The 21,771-nt window shown below is 30.4% G+C and overlaps 3 protein-coding genes across 9 annotated transcripts; 1 reads left to right on the top strand and 2 right to left on the bottom strand.

Moving 5' to 3' along the window:
- Window positions 1–3: 3 nt before the first annotated feature.
- LOC100645875 (mucin-17) lies at window positions 4–11,970 on the bottom strand. Of its 3 annotated transcripts, none has more exons than XM_003396606.4 (16): window positions 11,716–11,970; window positions 10,490–11,138; window positions 10,156–10,336; window positions 9,990–10,070; window positions 8,337–9,902; window positions 8,016–8,267; window positions 7,824–7,925; window positions 7,509–7,613; window positions 7,027–7,171; window positions 4,422–6,928; window positions 3,944–4,354; window positions 3,624–3,827; window positions 3,012–3,547; window positions 2,700–2,943; window positions 2,534–2,636; window positions 4–2,452 (listed from the first exon to the last, which is right to left on the bottom strand). In XM_003396606.4, exons 3-16 carry the CDS (start codon window positions 10,258–10,260, stop codon window positions 1,713–1,715), a joined length of 7,101 nt encoding a protein of 2,366 aa, XP_003396654.2. In that variant the 5' UTR covers window positions 10,261–10,336; window positions 10,490–11,138; window positions 11,716–11,970; the 3' UTR covers window positions 4–1,712. The 3 variants fall into 3 exon arrangements, with proteins under 3 accessions (XP_003396654.2, XP_020719196.2, XP_012165713.2); XM_020863537.2 differs by having other exon boundaries at window positions 9,990–10,046; XM_012310323.3 differs by lacking the exon at window positions 7,509–7,613.
- Window positions 11,971–12,476: 506 nt separating this feature from the next.
- On the bottom strand, window positions 12,477–15,291 carry LOC100646415 (PP2C-like domain-containing protein CG9801). 2 transcript variants are annotated; one of them, XM_048407698.1, is made up of 7 exons: window positions 15,150–15,291; window positions 14,478–14,784; window positions 14,160–14,386; window positions 13,890–14,090; window positions 13,485–13,782; window positions 12,907–13,396; window positions 12,477–12,759 (listed from the first exon to the last, which is right to left on the bottom strand). In XM_048407698.1, exons 2-7 carry the CDS (start codon window positions 14,642–14,644, stop codon window positions 12,544–12,546), a joined length of 1,599 nt encoding a protein of 532 aa, XP_048263655.1. In that variant the 5' UTR covers window positions 14,645–14,784; window positions 15,150–15,291; the 3' UTR covers window positions 12,477–12,543. The 2 variants fall into 2 exon arrangements, with proteins under 2 accessions (XP_048263655.1, XP_012165708.1); XM_012310318.3 differs by having other exon boundaries at window positions 15,099–15,214.
- On the top strand, window positions 15,233–21,020 carry LOC100645990 (protein zyg-11 homolog B). 4 transcript variants are annotated; one of them, XM_048407697.1, is made up of 10 exons: window positions 15,233–15,369; window positions 16,145–16,392; window positions 16,597–16,768; window positions 16,860–17,054; window positions 17,140–17,534; window positions 17,612–17,757; window positions 18,068–18,456; window positions 18,686–19,055; window positions 19,221–19,560; window positions 19,666–21,020. In XM_048407697.1, the coding sequence occupies exons 2-10, from the start codon at window positions 16,260–16,262 to the stop codon at window positions 19,815–19,817; spliced, it is 2,292 nt and encodes a 763-aa protein (XP_048263654.1). In that variant the 5' UTR covers window positions 15,233–15,369; window positions 16,145–16,259; the 3' UTR covers window positions 19,818–21,020. The 4 variants fall into 4 exon arrangements, with proteins under 4 accessions (XP_048263654.1, XP_048263653.1, XP_020719245.1 ...); XM_048407696.1 differs by lacking the exon at window positions 15,233–15,369 and adding an exon at window positions 15,556–15,689; XM_020863586.2 differs by lacking the exon at window positions 15,233–15,369 and adding an exon at window positions 15,728–15,868 and having other exon boundaries at window positions 19,672–21,020.
- Window positions 21,021–21,771: the final 751 nt, after the last annotated feature.

The raw sequence follows: 21,771 nt of genomic DNA, 5'->3' as shown, positions 1-21,771 counted from the left end.
TACTTGCGAAATATCGGCAATTTATTAGGATCAAAAGAACTATAGCATATCCAAATTTTAAAATCTTTGAAGAATTCATTAAGTCACGATTGCCGTCGAGAGTGTAATTGATATTATGTACAAATGATTATTTCTTATTGTAATACATTACATAGTTTTGCTTGATTCTCTGTATATATGTCAGTCTTGGATTGCTTTTGCCAAAAACATTTCATTGCCTCTGTGTATAGAGAGCTATCATGAAGTTTTGTGGGAAAAGGATGTAAAAATACAACCATGTAACTAAATCTTTGTTGCAAAAGCACTGCTGGTGATAATAAGTTATTCTTTTAATGTATGATCTTCAGAAAATGATTAAATCAGACCATAATCTTGTATGTATAATATACTGATTAAGAAATCTGCATTATGTAACATGTTAGCATTGATCGAATAAAAATTACAAGTCAGGTGTACATATAAGATATATTAGTCATCAACTATGTAGAAAATAAAAAGGCACATATAGAAAGATTTTTTTAAAATCTTATTCACCGGTCATCTACTGTTTATTTAAAATGTCACCAACATGTAATTACCCTTTTTCCACACATGTGCTCTCTACACATGTACTCATTTACTCAGATCTATTGTGATTTCATGTGATGACAAAAAACTTGTAAAATACTATATCTACTTAAAAAATGTCTATCTGTTTGATTTTGTATTGTAACATTTAAGACTGCATATACATTAAATAGAAATAAATTCAAATTATCATAGAAATTTTTGTGTTCCCTTTTCACCTTATATATCATTTGCCTTTTGTTTTCATTGTCTTCCATTTCAGTCTCTTAAATCACTACTTTCTCTTTATACCATACATTTTTCGTCAATGGAGATGATGGTATTGACAATAATAATTGTAATAATAATAATAATATTATTATAATAATAATGATAATAGTAATGATAATGATAATAATATTAATGACAATTATAATGATAATAATAATAATCATAATAATAATAATACAATTATAATTCCGAGAATGCGAATCTCAATAACAATAATACAAATAATACCAATAATAATAATAATAATATTAATACACGTTAAAAATGTATGTACAATTTACCGACCCAGTTTTAAGTATCTGTAAGATTTTTCTACAAGTACTACGGACAAAGTGGAATAAGTTGTTTTAAATAATTACTTTTTACAAAATTACATTACAAAGTGGCAGATTGAAAAATCTGAGCGAATTAACTATTTATTTTACTATCTAGCTATTAATCTATTTGTCTATCTATCCACATGTACAGCTGCTAAATTTAGGTAAACGCGATGGCTTTATTACAGCTAAACTACTGGAAAGTATACTTGTTTTTATATTATGAGTAGTTATTGCCATTGCAGAAAAAAATTTTTGACAAATTTTGGAGAAGTATACAAAATTGGATAATCCAGATAGTCGTTTTAATTTATGTATAAATGAAATTGAAATTGTAGGATTTGTACAAATAACTTAGCAACAATTTGTAGGGTTTCAAATATGCATTGCCAAAGATGATGTCGCATTCTTAATATCAAACATAGTTTTTATATTATTCACATAACCACAAAAAAATCACCAAAAAAATGTCTAGTTCTTAAAAATTTTTTTAAACAAACAATTAGCATGATGTTCACCATTAACTTCACTTGTTTAACATACTTTATTAAAGGAGGGTCACGAGCCTAAAATGCTGCGGACTGCTTGGTCAAGCACTGTGTCCTTTGATTCACTGGACTGTGATGCACTGTTACCACTACTGCCAGATAATGTATTTGTAGGACGTTTTTTAAGATTAAGAATGCTATCAATGGCAGATTGTACCTGTGCGGTAATGTCATCATGTTCATTACCATTTCCACTTTCGGTTGGTACTTGAAGAGAGCCTGGACATTGAGTTTGAGAATGTAAGGCCAGTCCATCTAGGCTGTCTGTATCTTCTAACAAATCTCGCTCGAGATCAGTAGCACTATTCCAACGTTTTTCAAAATCTGGAGTACTATCCTGTTCACAATTGTCCTTTATAACTGCGTTTTGAACTCCAGAAATACTCGTACTTGGTACAGTAGTACGACATTCACCATTTGCTCGTGTTCTTTCAGTTTTTGATGATCTTGTAACAGCCACAGCACATGCACTATTACTACCACTATTATTTATATTTTTACATTTAAACGAGTCTGTGGTAGATGGATATACACCAAGTTCTTTTTGTATTTCTACCCACTCATCATAATCACCACTAGTGCAATTTGTTGATTTAAGCATAGGTTTACATTCCATTTCATCACTTAGAAAGTCATCTTCTAACTCACGTTTTACAGATACATTAGTTAATGTTGGTGATAATTTCTCTTCTTCTGTAAGACCAGGTTCAACCTTTGGCACTAATGGCTTCTCTTCTTTTTTGAACTCTTCTATAAAATAAATACAAGAAAAAGATTATTATAATAAATAACATAATAAAAGAAATGTATTCATTAATATGTTAACTTTACCATTAACTTTAGCCTCTTGTTCTCGTAACCTATTTAATATACTTTGTTCTTCAGCAACAAAAGTTCTATCAATCATCATCAATTCCGATGTCCTCACTTCTCGCTGTAAGTTTAAATTAAGTGATTATTAAAATTTTAAGAGTAAAATTACATATTTTTAACATACCATGCTCTCCATCAGAAGAAGATACGTGTACTTGTTCATCATAGAATTGAATTTTGATAGTAAATGTTTGGCTGTTTCTTCAAACATCTCATCAGCTTTTGCCAAGTCCTTAGAACTAAGTACTTGCTCATTTAAACAATGATACCGTACAAGACGTTTACAAGCATCACGCTTACTCAAAAATGGTGTGTTTACGTCTGGATTTATCGCACCGTTTTGATCAATTTTCAATTGTTGCTCTAATCTGTAAATATAAAAATAAAGATATATTCGTATATGAATCATTATATTAAAATAAAAGATTATACTTACAAATCACTACGATTAATTTGTCTGCAAATTGGACTGGATGCAGGTCTTTTTATTCCTTGTCTTGGACTTACTAAAGGACTTGAATTGTTGTTGGGACTAACGGTTTGTTTATTGGGATTACCACTGGTATTTACAGGACTTTGAATTCTTTGTGGTCCTTTGCCAATCATTCTAGGTGAGGCCACCTGTCCTGCAGGTGATCCACTTTGAACTTGTATTTGAATAGGTGAAGAAAGTTCTTGTTTAACAGGACTTGACATTTGTATATTTGGTTTTATGTCTAATGGATCTGTTTGACACTGGGTTGATTGTTGCATTCCCATTTGTTGTGTTTGGACTGATGGTGATTGTTGTGCGTTACTCTGTACAGTAGCTACAGAGGTAATTGGTGGTGAGAAAATTTGCATATTGGCAGAGGACGGACTCAATATCTGATTTCCATGATTTTGATAAATCTTGTGCTGTTTTGTGTGCGTTTGGTGTACATTTTGATTATTTTGTTGTACACATTGTTGTCCTTGCACATTCTGTGATATCTGTAAATTTCACCAATAAGTCATCAATAAAAACATAAATGAAAATTCAATTATGATATAAAAAATTATTATATACCGAAAGGTTATTCATATAACTGTTAGATGAATTATTCTGTACCGTCGAAGATGTACTTGGATTCAAACTTTGTGAAGTTACCACAGTAGTAGATGGTTGTGTTTGAGTTTGCACAGCTGATGTCTGATTTTTGTACGAATTCTGGGATATTATATTTGGTGCCATTGTTGAAACTGCATTCATACTAAAACTTGTTTCTGTACTCTATATAAAATAAAATTGCATAGCATTATACATTTTTTTACATTATTTTACATTTTTTACATTATAAGTTACTACAAATTTTTTGCTTTTTGTATTAATAATATAACAAGACTTACACTACTAACGGGATGTGTTGTAGTACTGACAACCTTTCCACTTGCCAAAATTTTTGCTTGGTCTTGATATAACTTTGTTAAAATGGTTTGATCTGGTTGTGAACCCGATTTACGAGCTAATATAGCTTGTATTTGAGATTGTATATTTTTTAATAATTGCTGTTTTTGAGCAGGAAGTTGGATAGTCTGTACTCTTTGAACCATTTGACCATTTGAAGGAACTGATAAATGATTTCCAGGAGAAGATGGAAGTACAGGACCATTTGTAATAATTTGAGAAGATTCACTCTTAATTGGATTTGTACTTTGAGACACTACAGTGTTTATTTTGTTAGAATTATCAACTTTCTGAAGATTAGTTGTATTTGTTGAAATCATTGTCGGGCGGGGAACCGTAATTGTTTTTGTCACCTGTTATTATATTAAATTAACAACAAAAAGGAGACTGAATAGAAAAATGGAAAAAACCTACACATACCTGGGTATTTCCAGAATTTTGAGTAGTAACAGCAGTTTTTGTTCTTTTAATAATTTTTGTCTTCTTTGGCTGGTTGTTACCTAAATTTCTGATTTGCTGTTGATTTAGATTGTCAATAAATTGACTAGGAAAACTAGAATTTTGAATTTGTATATGTTGCGGCATTTGCGAAGGAGCAGCTTGTACTACAATATTCTGTATATTATTTTGAATTGTAGGAGCTCCACCAGAACTATTTACAATTATTTGACTCGTTGGAGTATTGATTTGTACACCTTGTAAATTCTGATTATTTGCATCTGGCTCACCGATCACTATTTTCTGAGTTTGGTTTTGATTTTGTACCTGATTAGTTGCATTTAATTGTCCTGCTAAAAATTGTTGTAACAACTGTTGACTGATTAATTGCATTTGTCCGTTTGCATTTGCAATTAATAACTGTTCATTAGGATTTAAATTACTTAATGCATTTAAAATTTCAGGAGTAATTTTTGGTGCATTATTTAATATATTATTTGTTGTTGAATTAAGCATTGTTGCAGTTTGGGTTTCTACTTTCTGAGATTCATTTTGCTGCATAGCATTAGGAGGTGGAGCATTTGTAATCACAATATTTTGATGTTGATTATTTTGCTGTGTATTTAGTCCTTGTTGTATAGCATTAACCGTATTCTGGGATTCAAAATGATGCGTATTCACAGAAGAAAATGTGTTCGCTGCAACAACTTTTTGTTGTTGTACATTAACGTTTTGTTGTTGTACATTTACATTTTGTTGCTGTACATTTACATTTTGTTGTACACTAGTATTATGTAAAATAGCAGATGTATTTTGTTGTTGCATACTTGTAATAACATTTTGCTGTGCATGAGTTAAATCACCAATGGCAGACTGCAAATTTTGTTCAATGTTTTGTACATTACTAGATGCATTTTGCTGTAAAACATTAATTGTATTTTGTTGAATACTAGAATGTTGTTGCAAAACATTCATAGCATCATGCTGCATTGCGGTATTGCAAGAACTTTGTTGTTGTAACATGTTTAAAGAATTATGTTGAGCATTTGATCCAGAAGTTTGAAGATTTTGTTCAAAAACTTGTTGGACATTCTGCGTTTGTACAGTCTGTGCTGTTATTTGTTGATGTTGATTATGCTGATATATTGGTGTTTCTTGTTGCAGTGTTATTGATTCCTGCTGATGACTTTGATTACTTTTTGTCACTGTGTGTTCATTTTGTACAGTTAAATTATTTGGTAAGGATTTTTGAACATGAGCAGCACTCTGAGATATTTTATTTAAATTTTGTCGCACATTAGTAGTAACACAAGCATTTGTAAGTCGCACTTGACTAGATTTTTGTGCAGAAACATTAGAATTTTGTTGATTACTAGTTGTTTGACTTGTATTAGTCAATCGAGAATTTTGTACACTGAATGTAGTACACGAAGGTTTTGTTGCTAAAACATCAGAAGTTAGAACATTACTGTTTGGTTGTGGAAGGCTAGAATTAGATGACTGATTAGCTTTTGTTGTTGGTGTGAGATTTTGTACATTAATATTTTTCGATGCTTGCATATCCAATGTTTGTAGAGATACAAGATTGTTTTGAACACAAACATTTAACACAGGACTGGATTCTTGAGGAACATTTACACTTTTCTGTTGATTGTTTGATTTTGAGCATACTTGCACATGCTGTGGACTAGTAGCACAAGTAACACTTTGTGGAGCTGCAGAACTTACAGTAGTAGTAACCGCTGAAACACTGGATGATAAAGGTGATTTAACGAATTTTTGTCTCTGTAGCACAGTACTTTGTGTAGATTGTGTCGTCGTTTGTGCTTGTCCAAGAAGATGAGAAATAATTGGTGAATTTTGTCCACCACCTTGTGTTAATGATCGTATCAGTGCTTGAGCAGTAGCTTGATCCATTTCAGGCTGATTTAGTTCTGGAGTACGGTGTAAAACAACTCTCCCATCTTCTCCAAGAGCAAATCGTAGTTGCCCTTGTACATTCTGCACAGGCATCTGAAGTTGGGCAACAAGTTGGCTATTAAATGTCTGAGATGCAGACGTTTGTGTGTTCGTTGTATTTGGTGCAGGTACTTGTATCAAATTCTGAGCAGAACTGGTAGGTATTGTAGGTACTTGGGACGAAAGTTGTCCCAGGTTTTGTCCCGAACTTGATTCAACTTGAACTTGACAAGAAACATCTGATTCAGTTGTAAGATCAGTATCAAAAATATCATCATCATCTCCAATTCCTGATATTTTCATTATACTAGCAAGATCCAATCTTGGTGGTTCATCATCTTTCCGTTTTGCTTTCTTTTTCTTCTTTGCCTTTTTCTTAGGAGGTGGTAATAAAGTTTGCTCAACAACAGCTTGAGTACATGGAGTGTTACCAGTATTGGAACCTGAACCTACTTGTGAAATTTGTGGCTGAGGGCTTTGTACCATTGCATTTTGAATCACTATGGAATTACCAGTCCCTGAATTAGCAGCTATATTAAAAAATATATAATATTAATATAAATATTTTTTAATTCTTTTATAGAAAAATATATTTAAACAAATTTTCAAGTATATTATAAACACTTACAAGGTGCAGGACTAGAGGGAGTATGTCTAATTACTGGAGATGCAGCTGGAGGAAAACCATTAGGCACAGCAAAAAATGTAGGTGTAATGCCTTGTAACTGCATACCTTGTGCTGTGACGACTCTTACTAACTGCTGTTGTGTTAGCTATAAAAAAAAAGAAACAAATTTATACAAGAATATATTTCTTCCATTATATTAACAAAAAAAAATTGTCTTCTTAATTTTGTTCATGTTATTATCCTAATATATTTTTCGATATTGTAATATTATTTACACTAAAGTAACTTATCTGAAACTTGCAAAGATGCTAAATATAAAACATAAAACACATATAAGATCCAACTGTTGATATAGCATGTAAAAATGTTGATGAACTTAAGTAATATTTAAAGTGACATGTAAAAATAGATTCATAAAGTATTAAGTAAGCAATGATTGTGAACATGATGAAGTTGAATGGCTGAATGGATGAAACCATCACCTGTGCAGTATGTGTTTGTTGCTGGGCGCTCGCTGGCGTTCTTAGTATGAGCTGAACACCACCTGGTTGTTGCTGTACAATAACGGGTCCGGTTGACGGCAAAACCTATGTATGAAATGTGATAAACATATGAAGCACAAAGCAGATATTTGTGACACTAAAATGCATGTAAGCTCTTACAATAGATATCAAGCATATTAAAAATATTTCATATAATATTGATAACTGCTAAAACAGGCACAATGTGTAAACTTTTAAATGATCACATAACAAAGAGACATGCACATGATGAATATCTTAAATAGATGTTATTACCTGATTTAATAGTAGACCTTGTGCTGTTGGTATCATTGTAGCTGTTGTAGGATTTGGTTGTGGTCCGGCAAGAACTAATTGTGGTTGAGTTTGTTGTGTCACCTTATAATAATTCAATATTTCATGTCTTAATAAAAATACATAATTTCTCTAAGATATTTCGAATAGAATAGACATTTCAAAATATATTACTTGATTTGTAATTGTAGTATTAACACGTTGTTGTTTTTGTTGTGATCCAGCAGCTTGTTGATTTGGAGGTTTTGGTAAAATTTGTGGTGGCTGTTTTGCCGGTTTAGTCGCAGCTATTTGAATTTGTTGATTCCCAATTAAATGCGTCCTAGTAACCAACTGTGTTGGTGTTGATTGATACCCCTGTGGTGTACCATGAATTATTTGCAATACTTGCATGCCTTGCTGAAGTATTGGTGTATTCGGTCTAACCTGGAAATGAAATAAATGTTTGTGTTCAATCTTTTTTTTTATTTTACATTAATGTAAGTTGCTTCTTACCACAGGTGGACCAGGACTCCCACCAGGTGCTGGACTTCTGTTGTTCAGAGAGTTATTTCCACTTAACAGATGAGGACTTTTTGCAGGAGGATATGGACTAAGTACAGGACTCTGTATTTGGCTAACACTCATTGGACTCTGCATTGGACTTTGCATTTGTATATTAAAATTATTATTTGATGTCGATGTTCCAACAGGACTTGGACTATTTCTATTAGATTGTATTGAGTTTGATGCTGGACTTCTAAGTAATAGTCTGTTAGGACTAGGGCTTGGTGTAGGTGGTGCAATATTAGATGCTGGACTTTTTAATGGTATTGAAAATGGACTGCTTGGAGAACTAATATTTTGACTTTGAATGTTCTGCATAGATTTTACAGTATTTATTGTACTGACCACATTTGATGGCTGAGATGAGCCCGTTAATGTTACTGATGAACTTAAACCAGGGTTAATTCCCTGTGAATACTGTCGCTGAGGTTGAAATCCAGTTGTCTGAGAAGAACTTAAAGAAGAAGTATGGCTCAGTGACATATTCGGTTCGTTTGATGCAGATATATGCTGCACATTAGATGTTGATACATTAGATAAATTTGAGTGCATTGTACCAAGATGTGGAATATTTGTAGTGAGATTCACGTTTGAAGCGTGATTCACATTTGCTGTGGTTGAATGAATTGGTTCGCTGGAAGTGCTCGTGAATATACTGGAACTTGTCAAGGTACCGGTATTTGACATTTGTGAAATAGTAGAAACGTTTGAATTCGGGTGCTGCGATATAGCAGAACTTGGTACATGTGCAATATTTGACCCAACAATGTGTGGTGCAATGCTTTGTATACTTTGTATGGCTTGGAATGGAAATTGTGTACTGCTGGAATTTAGACTAGTTTGAGTCAATCCAGTTGTTAAAGCATTAATAGGTCGATTGAGACCTTGATTTATACCAGAATTTATACTGGTAGTAGTTAAATTTGTATTTATATTTGGGTTAATAGCAGTTAAGCCAGATACACCAGAACTTGGGGATGTAAAGTTTGTGCTCAAACTGGTAACATTCTGGTTTATGTTTGAATTTAAACTTGTCAAATTCTGATTTACATTGGTAATTCCAGTATTCACACTGGGCAATCCAGAATTTATATTTGTTGAATTTAATGTATTGAGCCTATTAATTCCAGTATTTATACTATTTATATCCTGTCCCAAACCAGATAAACCATTATTAATACTGTTTGAACCAATATTTGAAGTTAAATTTGAGTTTATGGTATTCAAGTGATTGAGGCTAGGATTTATTGTAGTTAGTCCTGTATTTATACTTGGCAGGCCCAAATTGAGCAGAGGATTTGATGTAGTGATAACATTAGATGTGAGGGATGTAAGGCTAGTATTTAGAAGTGATAGTGGCAATCCCATATTAAGGCCCACCCCAAAAGTGGGGGTGGCCGGGGGTAGGCCCATACCAGTCCCTGAGGGATTTATGGTACCCTGATTTAAATGGTTTAACTGGTTTACATATACTATATGGTTCCCAGTCGTTGATCTATTTCCTTGGTCTTGCGGCTGTAAGATTTTGTAATAGAAACAAATATTACTTACTTACTTGAATGATATATCTTTCCAAATAAATATATATTTTTAATTACTTACATTGTTTGATGTTTGTTGTAAAGCAAACGTCAATGATTGGCCACTAGAATTTTGAGCCTGCAATTGTTGTAACTGTTGTAACTGAAATAAATTGCAGTAAAAATATGACACTAAGTATTATATGAATTTCACAGTATCATTAAAGGTTTATTTAAAAAATTCATACTTGTTGATGTGTCAAAACAGCAACAGGATTGTTACGCCGAGCAGTCGGGGAGGTTGTAGAGGATACTGAGTCCCCGAGAAGAGGGCGTGACTGAGGCTGCTGCATGCCCACGCAGCCCCTCTTTACTCCGGGCAGCGTCTAGCCACCTTTTCAGCTTATCTATGTTTGTTTCTATATACCCCTATGTATTTGTAAGACATTATGAAAGTTATTAACTAAAATCAAGATAATAATAACTAAATTTAATATAAATATATAGTTATATAAAATTATACATAATTTCATATTTTAAATTTTTAATAAATGTTGTATGTAAACCAATTTCAGAACTTACCACTCATAAATTACAATTCAATGACAGTAGAAGACTGTATTTGCGCTACGGCGCCATTCAACGCGTCTGCGACCTACGTCTCCTATTCCTGTCATGCATGTAATTTCTTATTTCATCTGTTGTTTAGGCAATACCCTTTTATGTTTTCAAAATATGTTTATTTACATGGATTGTTGATATTTGTTTTTAATATCACACTTTAATGTTACCCATGTTTTTATATTAATTTCTTGCATATAGTAGGTAGTTCTTTTTCGAACTACATTATCCATTAAAGAATAACTGCACAACTGCATTTTGAAAGTACTCTGACTTATCTTTAAAGCACATTTGTTGCAAAATTACATCCATGTATAAACACAATTGAACTACATTTTTCCATGACATAACATCAGAATTTGGGCATATAAAACAATTTTATCACTTTACAAATACTATATTCTGTATTATCCCAATTTATCAAATAACATTTAATAGATATCCTTTAGTAATCCATAGATATTCTTTAGTAATGTTTAAAGCACTAATATCAAGTCATTTTACATTTGAACTACAAACATAGCTCAGAACTGTTTCAAGTTTGGTGTTGTTTAAAAATGTCACATACACTACACTTATGGCTTCACAGATCCTATATTTAATTTGCACCCTGTAACATGTAAACAATATTCAATTAGTCATTGTAGATAGAATAACACTTTATAGTTTCATTTGAATAGCATTACTTCTTTCGAATTTGCACTAAACTATTAATATTTAAGTTTGTTAGAACTTGTACTATAGAACAAAATACATAATACTACTGGGTAATAATGTCATGTACACTATGTCAGGAATAATGACAATTTTATGACACAATAACACTTGCATGTACAAGTAACCATTTTAAAGTGGAAAAAAAGTTTTGTAGAAAAATTCGACAGCTGGAAGCATATTTTGAGGTTATAACTTGCGCGCCTGTGTGCAAGCATACGTGCCACACAAGCCACTTACACGCATACAAGGGTCGCATACATCTCACTCTCACTTATAGGTACCAGCGGCGCGCGGATGCACACAACAAAAGCCCAACTGACAAGGCGTAAACAAAAGAAAAAGCAACCATCTGTGAAAAATTTTTCGGTTCGAATAGCTGAGAAACCCAAAGAAGGTATCCTGGATACAACTATTTCATATTGACGCGGAAAAATGCGAATAGCGTCGTGATGAAAAATTGTCAATATTACCTCCGCGAACGCGGTTTTGCCACCCGTGTTTTCTTCTCGCGATTTTACGTTTTTTCACACTTCTTTTTGCATGATTTTAGTTCTGGGCACAATATTTTATTCTTTTACAAACAGAAACAATATAGATTAGGTACATAAGAGGAAAAATTCTACTTAAAATAATAAACTTCTCTGGCACACGACAGTTTCATGTACGCGTTACACTATTCGGTGGCAACGGCCATCATGTATTTGTCAAGGCTGCCATTAGCACAAGTCTATAAAATCCCAGAGCTTTTACCATTGGCGACACCTCGGTTATGGTACTGTAACTTTTTGCAGCACCCATTTAGCATAATCTTTATCCTGATTGGCCAATATTTTACTTATGACCAATCAGTAAATAGAAAGTGTTGGTGATCTTAATATGATAGCTTTTTCAAGATTTTAAACAATACAGATTCGCTAAACATATTTATTCAATTATATCATAAGTACTTAGTAAACTCGATAATTATTATTAATAAATGATTTTCGAAATTATTTGCGAACGCATTTACATTATGTATATACATAACGTAATGTAATACATAAATATAAATATATATATATGTATATTTTACTTGCACATATCTATAAATTAAATTTATAATGAAATAAATATTGCTACATGCTTATCTTTAAATGTATGTTTTTATTTTAAATAACAAAAAATTATATAAACAACTTAATCTCACAATAAAACATTAATTTCAATTCAATTTATTCATAAAATGTCACTGTTGAAGAAAATTCTAAAATTTATTAATTTTTTTACAAATTGAAACTGAAATTTGTTATTGTAATTAGTTATAAACCATATTCTGAATTGATAGATCCAACTACATATGCTACAACTGTAGCATGATCTAATTTTCCAGGGATCATGGAAACCTTATCCAAAGTTTTTATTCGTCGAGTTCTCTGTTCTTGTTTGGAAAGCTGAATTAATTGGCCATCTTTATTTTGTGCATAATATAAATCTGTATCTTCCAATATTCGTCTTTTAGCGGCAGTTATCCGTACCTTATTATGTATAAAAATTAAATGTATGTTAGTATTTAAAATTAATACTGCGCCTTGTTCTTTTTCTCCCTCATAAAAAAATTAAAAAAACTTATAGTACATACATATTGTATCGCATTCATTACTATTAAATGGTAAATAACTTACTGCAAAATCTAAGAGGAGTTCGCAGAGATGTTTGGCACTGTTACATGGTGGTCCTTCTCCAGATACACCCCTTCTTAACAAATCTTCCATTCTAAGCAATGTGAGCTCGTGTCTTTGATACGCCTCAACTACAGGCAAGTTAGATTTATTTCTATTACTATTGCCGGATTCTGCATGTCTTAAGTTTTCTGCAGACTTTCGACGTGTTTTTGATCTTCCTTCAGTGTGATTTTTTACATTTGAATCAGGTACGGAATTGTGACATGGTAAAATAGCAAATTTTCCGACTACAGGGTCAAAATTATCCGAAATTCCATCACTAGTCAAAAATACAATATCTCCTTTCTCAACTTCGGTCATTGCAAGAGTCAAATTATTCAATTCAGGGTTAGATCCATCCACAGGGCCTAAAGCTCCAAGAGCATCACGCATGTCACGCATACAGTGAATATCATGGGATCCTCTTGTTATTTCTCTTACACCAGTTTTCCTGCCAATATGAAATATTGCTTTTATCTTAAACGATATTCTACTTAGTATCAATAGAGATAGTTTATAAGTTCTTGTTTATGTATTACCTTGAATACACATAAGCTAAACTGTCACCAACATTACAGGTACATGCCATATATTTATTTTTTTCTGTATTAGAATCAGAATTTGGCAGTGGTAGAACTGCACACACAGTTAATGTTGTAAGCATTCCTTGTTCCTGCAAAATTAACGAATGTGCAGCATGGAATGAACGAAGTAGTGCTATAAAAACGTCTTTTGTTGTAGTCATTTCTCCATTAATTGAAGGACAAAAAAGTGCTTTATTTAAGTATTCTATACTTCCATGTACTGCAGACCTTGCTGCAATACTTGCTTTGGTACCTAATAATTTTATTTCATTATAAAACACGCATATATATGTATATGCATATATTGCCATATTTTATATAATCTTATATAAGATAGTCTACTATCATCTATAATCATACCCCAATTAACACCATCAGCAAGTGCTAAAATAGCTGAATTCGATCTTACTACAATACCAAAACAATCTGCTATTGGTTCACCATTATTTGTATTATTTGTAGGATTTTTCTCATATAATGTAGTAGCAATTCCATAAGCCATTTCATGAGGATTAAACCAATCAGTAATACCAGCAATTGTAGGAGTTGTTGTTGTTGATGCTAGAGAAAATATTATTGTTAATGTATCCTGCTATTATTTCATAACTTCATAATGCCTTTAATACATACTATTTCTATATTGTTCTCCTTGATCTAACATATCAATGTAATCTATATCAATATCATTAATACTTAAATGTCTTTGTTGTACATTAACAGTTGTAAGTCCATTATCTGGACCTGTATGAGCGGAAACTACATCTCTATCTTGCTGAAAATTTCCAAGCTGCCTAATTGGAAGTTCCTCTGGATTTCTGCCATGCAAAATTGCTGGCCCTTCCTGTTTTGTTTCCAAACTGAAAATATATATATCAACATATGTCAACCCTTATTTAAGATATTAATAAATAAAAATTATACATATGCACATTGTAAAAAGATTATTACCCATCAAGATACCGTGTAATAAAACAACCACTTGTAAAATCTTGCGTTAATGATCTAGGACTACGTAAAGTCTGTTCTCCCTGACTTAAATTTTCTACAGCTCCAGCCAAATTGCTAATAGATAGTTGTCGCATAAAACCAGCAACCTTTTTTCGCAAACTTGGCATTCTTTTATGAAATTAAATTTAAATGCAAGCAAAATAATCAATGCCACATAACATACAACATGACGTTATAAAATGACTGACACATATCAGTGGGCACTTAAACCATGATTTTATTTTGGAAAACACGTTCTTATCTAAACCTTAAAAACAAAGAAATTTATATCACAGTTACAAACTATATATAGCCATTTCTATGAGATACTTAATAATTTATATTTATATCCATACTTATATATGTGAAAAATCTAATATAATGTAGTGTAAAAAAATGATTAAATAATTAGATGCAATACAACTCTTAAAATTGAAAACTTTTAAATCAGTTGCTTTGACATATTCTTTATTCATTTAATTTTAGAATAGAATATTTATCATTCTATAATATAAAATAATCATTAAGTTTACTACAAACAAATACTTTTGAACAATCCTTATATAGACATTATAATCGTACCTAGAAAAAATTCTTATGTGTATTATACAGAAGTGAAATCGTAATACATACTGAAAAGCACATCGTTTTCCACTTTAGCGCCATATTGATAGTGTGTCAATAACCGATGAATTCCCTTACAAGTAATATTTATCTACTATTATGTCTTCAAGAATGAAAAGATTTGTGTAACTATTAAGGAATGTTCTCTAATTTTTACCTACAAATACTCTTCACAAAATAAATTTTTTCGATAAGGATAACAAATATGTCAGTTTTTTCTAATTCTGAGGTATGTATATTTAAAATCATCATGAATCAACATAAAACGATTTTAGGAATTAATCCAAACAAAAAAATTATAGTAGACAATATACTTTTTTGATTGTATCATTGTACTTAATAATCATGTTCACATATTTAACAATATGCATCTATATCGTATTTTTTAATCTGTTTTGACACTTAGCAAGTTAATATGGCGTCCTCTCCACAGGTGAAAGACTACAATTTTCTGCAGTTGTTTTCACAATTGCGTTCAGTGCTATTTGTATAAATAAGTTTACATAATCATTTAATAATTTTCTAAGAATATCCTACTCGCAAAATAAAGTTTAGTGTATCTAATAAATAACTTGTCAATTTCATACGTTTCTTTCGATACGTGTTATACACAACGTGCTTAGATTACACAAATTGCTTAGACACAAATATTTATTCCATTCGATGGACTTGTCATTACGTAATCATTATTTAAAATTCTGTCACCTGTATGTTAGGAATAAAATTATGTATGTGGTTTTTTCTCGACATTTTCTTTAGAAATCGTCGCGTATACAACTGTACCTCATTTTTTAAGTGTACATTTTCTACAGATGTAGAATGTTTTTTAATATTTTGTTATCATAAGAAAGTTAAATTGCATGTGATCTAATTTTTTTCAGATGACAGGTGTATCGATTTTCATAAACTTAGTGTATTTCATTTTATAGTGTATGTTTAATATTAGAAAACTTACATTCTAAACATAGTGCATCAGATGTATATACATGTATATATGTTAACAGATTCTTTAAAATAAATATGAAAGAATGAGATGTTAAACTATTTGAAATAATCAAATATTTAAAAAGCTATAAAGGAAATAAAGGAAGAATATTTTTGTGTAAATAAGAAAATAAAATGTTTGAGTCACCGAAAAGCCTCCTTGAGGTTTGCATAGATTTTATTTGTAACAATGTCTTGGATTTATGTGACGTACACCTAGGTGATACGGAAGAACATTCCCCTAATTCACTGGATACAAACACGTGTAGTAAGTATTCATTGTAATTATTTAAGAAAATATTTTTTCAATTATCTTATATTTTATTCATATTTTACTTCGTTTTAAAATGAATTTAGACATTTCATTAGAGTTAGAGGAAGCTATTTTAATGCAACAATTTGTTATAAGGTCTTAAATCAGTTAGTTAACTTTTAATAGATTATAATAATACAGATATTTTAAATGCAATAGGTAAAGCATCTAATGATGGATCATCAAGTTCAGCTACAAGACTTAGTTTTAGACATCCAGATGCTTTTTTACCAGCTGAAGTATCAGAACAATTATTGGCTCACCTTTGTGAGAAAAAGACATTATCTGATTTAACAATTACACTTTTCAACGCAAAGTCCACCAGGTTAAGGTACCCATATCTCATTTTAAGTATGCAAATTTGATTGGAGTGTAAAATGTACATAAAAAATGAAGTATTCGCTATTTTTTATTATCCATAGACATGTACGGTTGAAAGATGCATCTACATTATCAGCGAAAGGCTTAAAAGTTTTAAAACAGCATAAAGTGGTAGATCTAATGGTAAATGGGTTAAAAATAACTGTTAATGATCTTATAAGTTGTTTAGGTGACTGGAGTTTACAAAATCTTAGATCATTAAGTGTAGCAAAAGGAAGTTTTATAGACTGTTCTCGGTATTTAATGCAATTAATTATTTCTATAAATATAATTAAGTATTTTAAAATATTTAAATTATATATATCCATTATTTCATAATAGGTATTGTGTGGTAGTAACTTTAAGTAAATTGAGGTCACTGCACACATTAAATGTATCATGTACAGAGTTTAATACACATGGTTTGGGGATAGTAGTTGAGAATTTTCCTCTTCTAGAAAGTTTAGACATTTCATGTACAAAGGTGAATGATATAACAGCACTGAAAAAGTGTAAAAATCGTCTAAAAACACTTAATATGTACAATTTGAAGATAGATGAAAGTACAGATTTAGTCTCAGTATTATTGGAGCTGAATGAATTAAGGAATTTAGATATTTCAGATGAAAAAGATATGCATGCTCTTAACTGTATGTTTGTGCCTGGAAAGCCAGACATAGAAGATTTTCTGAAAGCTGTACATTGTATGCCATATCTAACTAGTTTAGATTTATCTGGTAATTATATAATTTATAATGTGTTTCTGTATAATATACAGATCAATTTAAGAACTTTGTCTTAATACTTAATATAGGTAGAAGTGATATAAATTCAAAAGATTTAAAAGAATTTATTAAAGCTCATACATATTTAAGGTTTTTGGGACTTGTAAGTACAGATGCTTGTTATGATGACAGTTTAACAAATCCCGCAGACGAATATTACAAGCCTGGACTTATTGTAAGTATTATTAGGATATTCTATAGAAAGACAGTTATTAATAAAAAAATACAGTATACTCCCATATAACATGGTGAAAAAATAGCAACCAGTATTCATAAAAACATGATAAATGCACCATATAACATGTTAAATAAATTTAACATTTTAAAATATTTTTTGACTTTAGCTTAGAAAAATATTTTTACCTGCATTATACTGGGTCCACTACATAAGATTTCCATGAATAAAATATCCTATCTTAATATTCAAATAGATAAATGATTGAAAATATACTTGTATGTTCTAAGATATTTAATGTTTACTGTAGGTTACTGGTACAGCCACAGAATCTCAAATTTTAGAAGGTTTGAGAAGATATACGTGCAGGCCACTTTATCTTGAGAAATGTTTATTTAATTTATTCCGTTTAACACACAACTTTCTTGAATCACGGATTGATGTTATAAAATTAGTGTTGCCTGCAATGAGAGAACATCCACAAGAAGTACGTGTACAAGTGCCATGTACTGCATGTCTTTATAATCTCACAAAAGGTGAATTCTCCATTATGATTCACCCATCAATTCTCAAACAAGTTGTTGAACTAACAATGATTGCAATGGAATGTTATCCAGCCAACTATCGACTTCAAATGAATACATTATTAATTTTGTGTAGTGACAGAATTCTACAGGAAATTACTTTTGACAAATACAGGTAATCAAAATTCGTAAAATTATATCTTTTGCATTTTATTGGATTGGCAACTAGGTGATTGCGGATTTTGTCAACAGGTGGTATTGATAGTTGCCAATAGTTGCCAACCCAATAGAAAGCATAAATATTACTATAGTTTTTGTTTAAAATTTTATGTATTTATTAATATATAATTGTATTGTTTAAATCTATCTACAATTTATAGTTCAATTATTTTCCATTTATGTAGATGTGCAAGATTAGTGTTAAATTCTTTGTTGACCTTTAACGAACCCTCAATGAATCGTATGTCTGTTGCCATTTGCTCCATATTGGCAGCAAAAATATCAACGGTGGAAACATCATTGCTGGGTGCTCAACCTCAATATATGTCTAAATTATTAGCAATGGTTAGGACTAAAGTTGAAACTAAATCAGTAGACATAACAATGAAGTTTACATTAAGTGCTCTATGGAATTTAACCGATGAAAGTGCTACAACATGTGAAGTCTTTCTAGATGAAGGTGGGATGGAATTATTTCTTAAAGTGTTAGAAAGTTTCCAAGGACAATTTAGTGTTGAAACTAAAGTACTTGGTTCATTAAACAATATAGCAGAGGTTTGTAATATAATTCATGATTTTATAAATGCAGTAAATTTAATTTAATTTTTTTTATAATTATTATATAAGTAGTTATTATCTGGTTATGATTTAATCTATTAATGATTATAAATACACATACACAGATTCGTATAATTGGATATATTTTGTAATTCGTCATAGGTGGTTCATCTAAGACCAAGACTTATGCAACCTAGGTTCATTTCTATGCTTTCTACGTTGCTGACATCTGTACATATTGATGTATCTTATTTCGCAGCAGGTATTGCTGCACATTTACTTAGCGATGGTCCACATACATGGCCTATAATATCCTTAATGCCAAGTAGAGATGTATTATTAGAACAATTAGCATATACTATAACACATTGGCAAACTCCTCAAGGGGAAATGGTTGCATATAGAAGTTTCCATCCATTTTTCCCACTTCTGCATTGTTCAGATGCATATCCTGTTCAACTTTGGGCAGTTTGGGCAATACATCATGTATGCACAAAGAATCGTAAGTACATTTATATGAATTAATATTCTAAATACGATTATATATATTTAATCATATTAATAACAAAAATTATTGTTTATGTGTTATGTTTATATTATTACACTGTTGTAGCAAAACGGTATTGCAGTATGTTAGTCAGAGAAGGTGGAGTAGAAATATTAAAATGTTTGGAGAATATGCATACAGATCAGACAACAAGACCAAACTTACAAAATTTATGTCGATCAATTTTTGAAACACTTGAACTAAATTCTTAATGATCACTATTGCCTTCCAAACTAAATTTGTTGAAACCATGAAGTTGGTATACTAGTCAATGTTTATCTCAATGCAAACTTATATCCTGTTCTGTAGACCAAATAATTAAAACTATTATACGAACATGGATATTTGTCAAAAGAGGACTGAAATGAAACAAGTCCAGGATGTTGCTATTAAATTTTGTAGATTTACATTGAAGACCTGAATTATAAAGAATAGCTGTACGTTATGAAGTACATTATTCGTAGATCTGATACTCAAAAAAGTATGTTGAATATATAGAATAAGTTACATTTAAAGCCTGATTATTACAAAAGAATACATTTAAATGCTTAAAACTATGCATTGGGAGTTTAAAAGAGACAAATTTTTAACCTTCTAATATTATAATTATATTTTTTAATTATTAATTATATATTGGTCCAATACTTGTGTATCTCAAAGTGACTTAATTATATAAAAATGAATTAATTAATTAATCAATAATTAAAATTAATTAATTAATTGATTTAATGAATAAGTGATAATTTTTTATGAATTAATTTAGTTATCTTTCATAAATCATATTGTTTGATATTATAAAATTTGAAAATATATTTTCATTTTAAAGTTCCAACTTAATAAATTCAATAATTAAGTAGATTGTTGAAAAATTTATCTAATTTATTGACATGTTTGAGGTATTTTTATTTGTACTAAAATTAGGTATCTAATATACCTCTTGTGGCCATTAAAAGTACTAATTATGTTAGAAATGTTATTCAGAATCTGTACAATACTTCGTGTTAGCATTACAAACAAAATGATAATTAGATTAGAATCTAATAAATATATGCTTCAAAAATGTAATTTATTTACATTATTATGTAGTTATTAAAAGATACAGTAGTAAATATTTTATTATGTTGTATTTTTAACACAATGAATTCCGGTCTTCAATTTTTTCTGTTATACCTCTTTTACAACTTGCCCATGAATTGAAAACTTTTTAGAAATCAATTGTGCATTTATATGCTTTCAGAGATATAAAGAAATACAAATTTCTAATAAAACAAATACAACAATATTCTGGTTATATCTGTTATTAAAATATTATTAATTTGTATAAGAATAAAATTTATCCACCTGGTAACATTAATTGAAATGTAAAAATGTCGATTTAAATACTACTGACTGTTAATAAACACAAATCATTAATCCTTGGAGAAGTTAATTTTATTTTACCTATTTATAATAATGATAAATATAAATATATATAAATCCAGTGACATATTCAACATGTGATTTTTAAGCCAAGAAAATCTTTATTGACCACCTGATCATGTTACATTTATATATTACACTTATATGTTAATTATCTTTTCTTTTCTTTTCTTTCTTTCTTTCTTTTTCTTAATGGAACGTAAAAACTGTTCATGAAATTTGTATGATAATCACTCAATTGATGCTGATGCTGCACTGCACCTGCAAAATACTTAGCGATATGGAAGTAACGTTACGAAATGTAGTTCGATTATTAATATGTGGAAACTTGGCTCTCCTCCTAACATCATAGCACAGTGGATTAATAGTTCAAAAACATTTTACACGCATCTTACAAATTAGTAGCAATATGTTTGAGATAAAATTGAGGATGTATAGTTAGTAATAAATAAATGAAAGTTGCACACATTATTAACATCATTTTAGAAATTGTAACAATCTTTACTCTCCGCAACTTTCACTTACTGTAGCATACAAAAGTTACTACAAATTATAGTAATATGATATTACTCTAGATATTTACATTGCAGTTCAATTCTTTTTATTGTATATCTAAAATATATTTTTAAATATAAACTTATACAATTGAAAAATGTGAAATTATTAAACATTGATTTTAGAGTTATTACAAATATATGAAAAATATATTGTAATAACATCACTTAAATAGCCACACTATGAACTTTA

Source organism: Bombus terrestris, chromosome 7, assembly GCF_910591885.1.
Source record: "Bombus terrestris chromosome 7, iyBomTerr1.2, whole genome shotgun sequence".
Lineage (NCBI taxonomy): Eukaryota > Metazoa > Arthropoda > Insecta > Hymenoptera > Apidae > Bombus > Bombus terrestris.
Note: the sequence above shows the minus strand (reverse complement) of the source record. Positions and strands in the feature narration are given on the sequence as shown.

What these genes read in the sequence shown, in the direction of transcription:
- LOC100645875 (XM_003396606.4), bottom strand. Translation starts at nt 10,260, where the DNA reads ATGCAGCAGCCTCAGTCACGCCCTCTTCTCGGGGACTCAGTATCCTCT. An exon ending in TCCCTCTAGTCCTGCACCTT is followed by an intron (nt 6,929 to 7,026) that starts GTAAGTGTTTAT and finishes TTTTTAATATAG; the next exon opens with CTGCTAATTCAGGGACTGGT. An exon ending in ACAAGAGGCTAAAGTTAATG is followed by an intron (nt 2,453 to 2,533) that starts GTAAAGTTAACA and finishes TTTATTTTATAG; the next exon opens with AAGAGTTCAAAAAAGAAGAG.
- LOC100646415 (XM_048407698.1), bottom strand. Translation starts at nt 14,644, where the DNA reads ATGCCAAGTTTGCGAAAAAAGGTTGCTGGTTTTATGCGACAACTATCT. An exon ending in ATTACACGGTATCTTGATGG is followed by an intron (nt 14,387 to 14,477) that starts GTAATAATCTTT and finishes ATATATTTTCAG; the next exon opens with TTTGGAAACAAAACAGGAAG. An exon ending in AACTCCTCTTAGATTTTGCA is followed by an intron (nt 12,760 to 12,906) that starts GTAAGTTATTTA and finishes ATACATAATAAG; the next exon opens with GTACGGATAACTGCCGCTAA.
- LOC100645990 (XM_048407697.1), top strand. Translation starts at nt 16,260, where the DNA reads ATGTTTGAGTCACCGAAAAGCCTCCTTGAGGTTTGCATAGATTTTATT. An exon ending in AGTTTTATAGACTGTTCTCG is followed by an intron (nt 17,055 to 17,139) that starts GTATTTAATGCA and finishes ATTTCATAATAG; the next exon opens with GTATTGTGTGGTAGTAACTT. An exon ending in CATTAAACAATATAGCAGAG is followed by an intron (nt 19,056 to 19,220) that starts GTTTGTAATATA and finishes AATTCGTCATAG; the next exon opens with GTGGTTCATCTAAGACCAAG.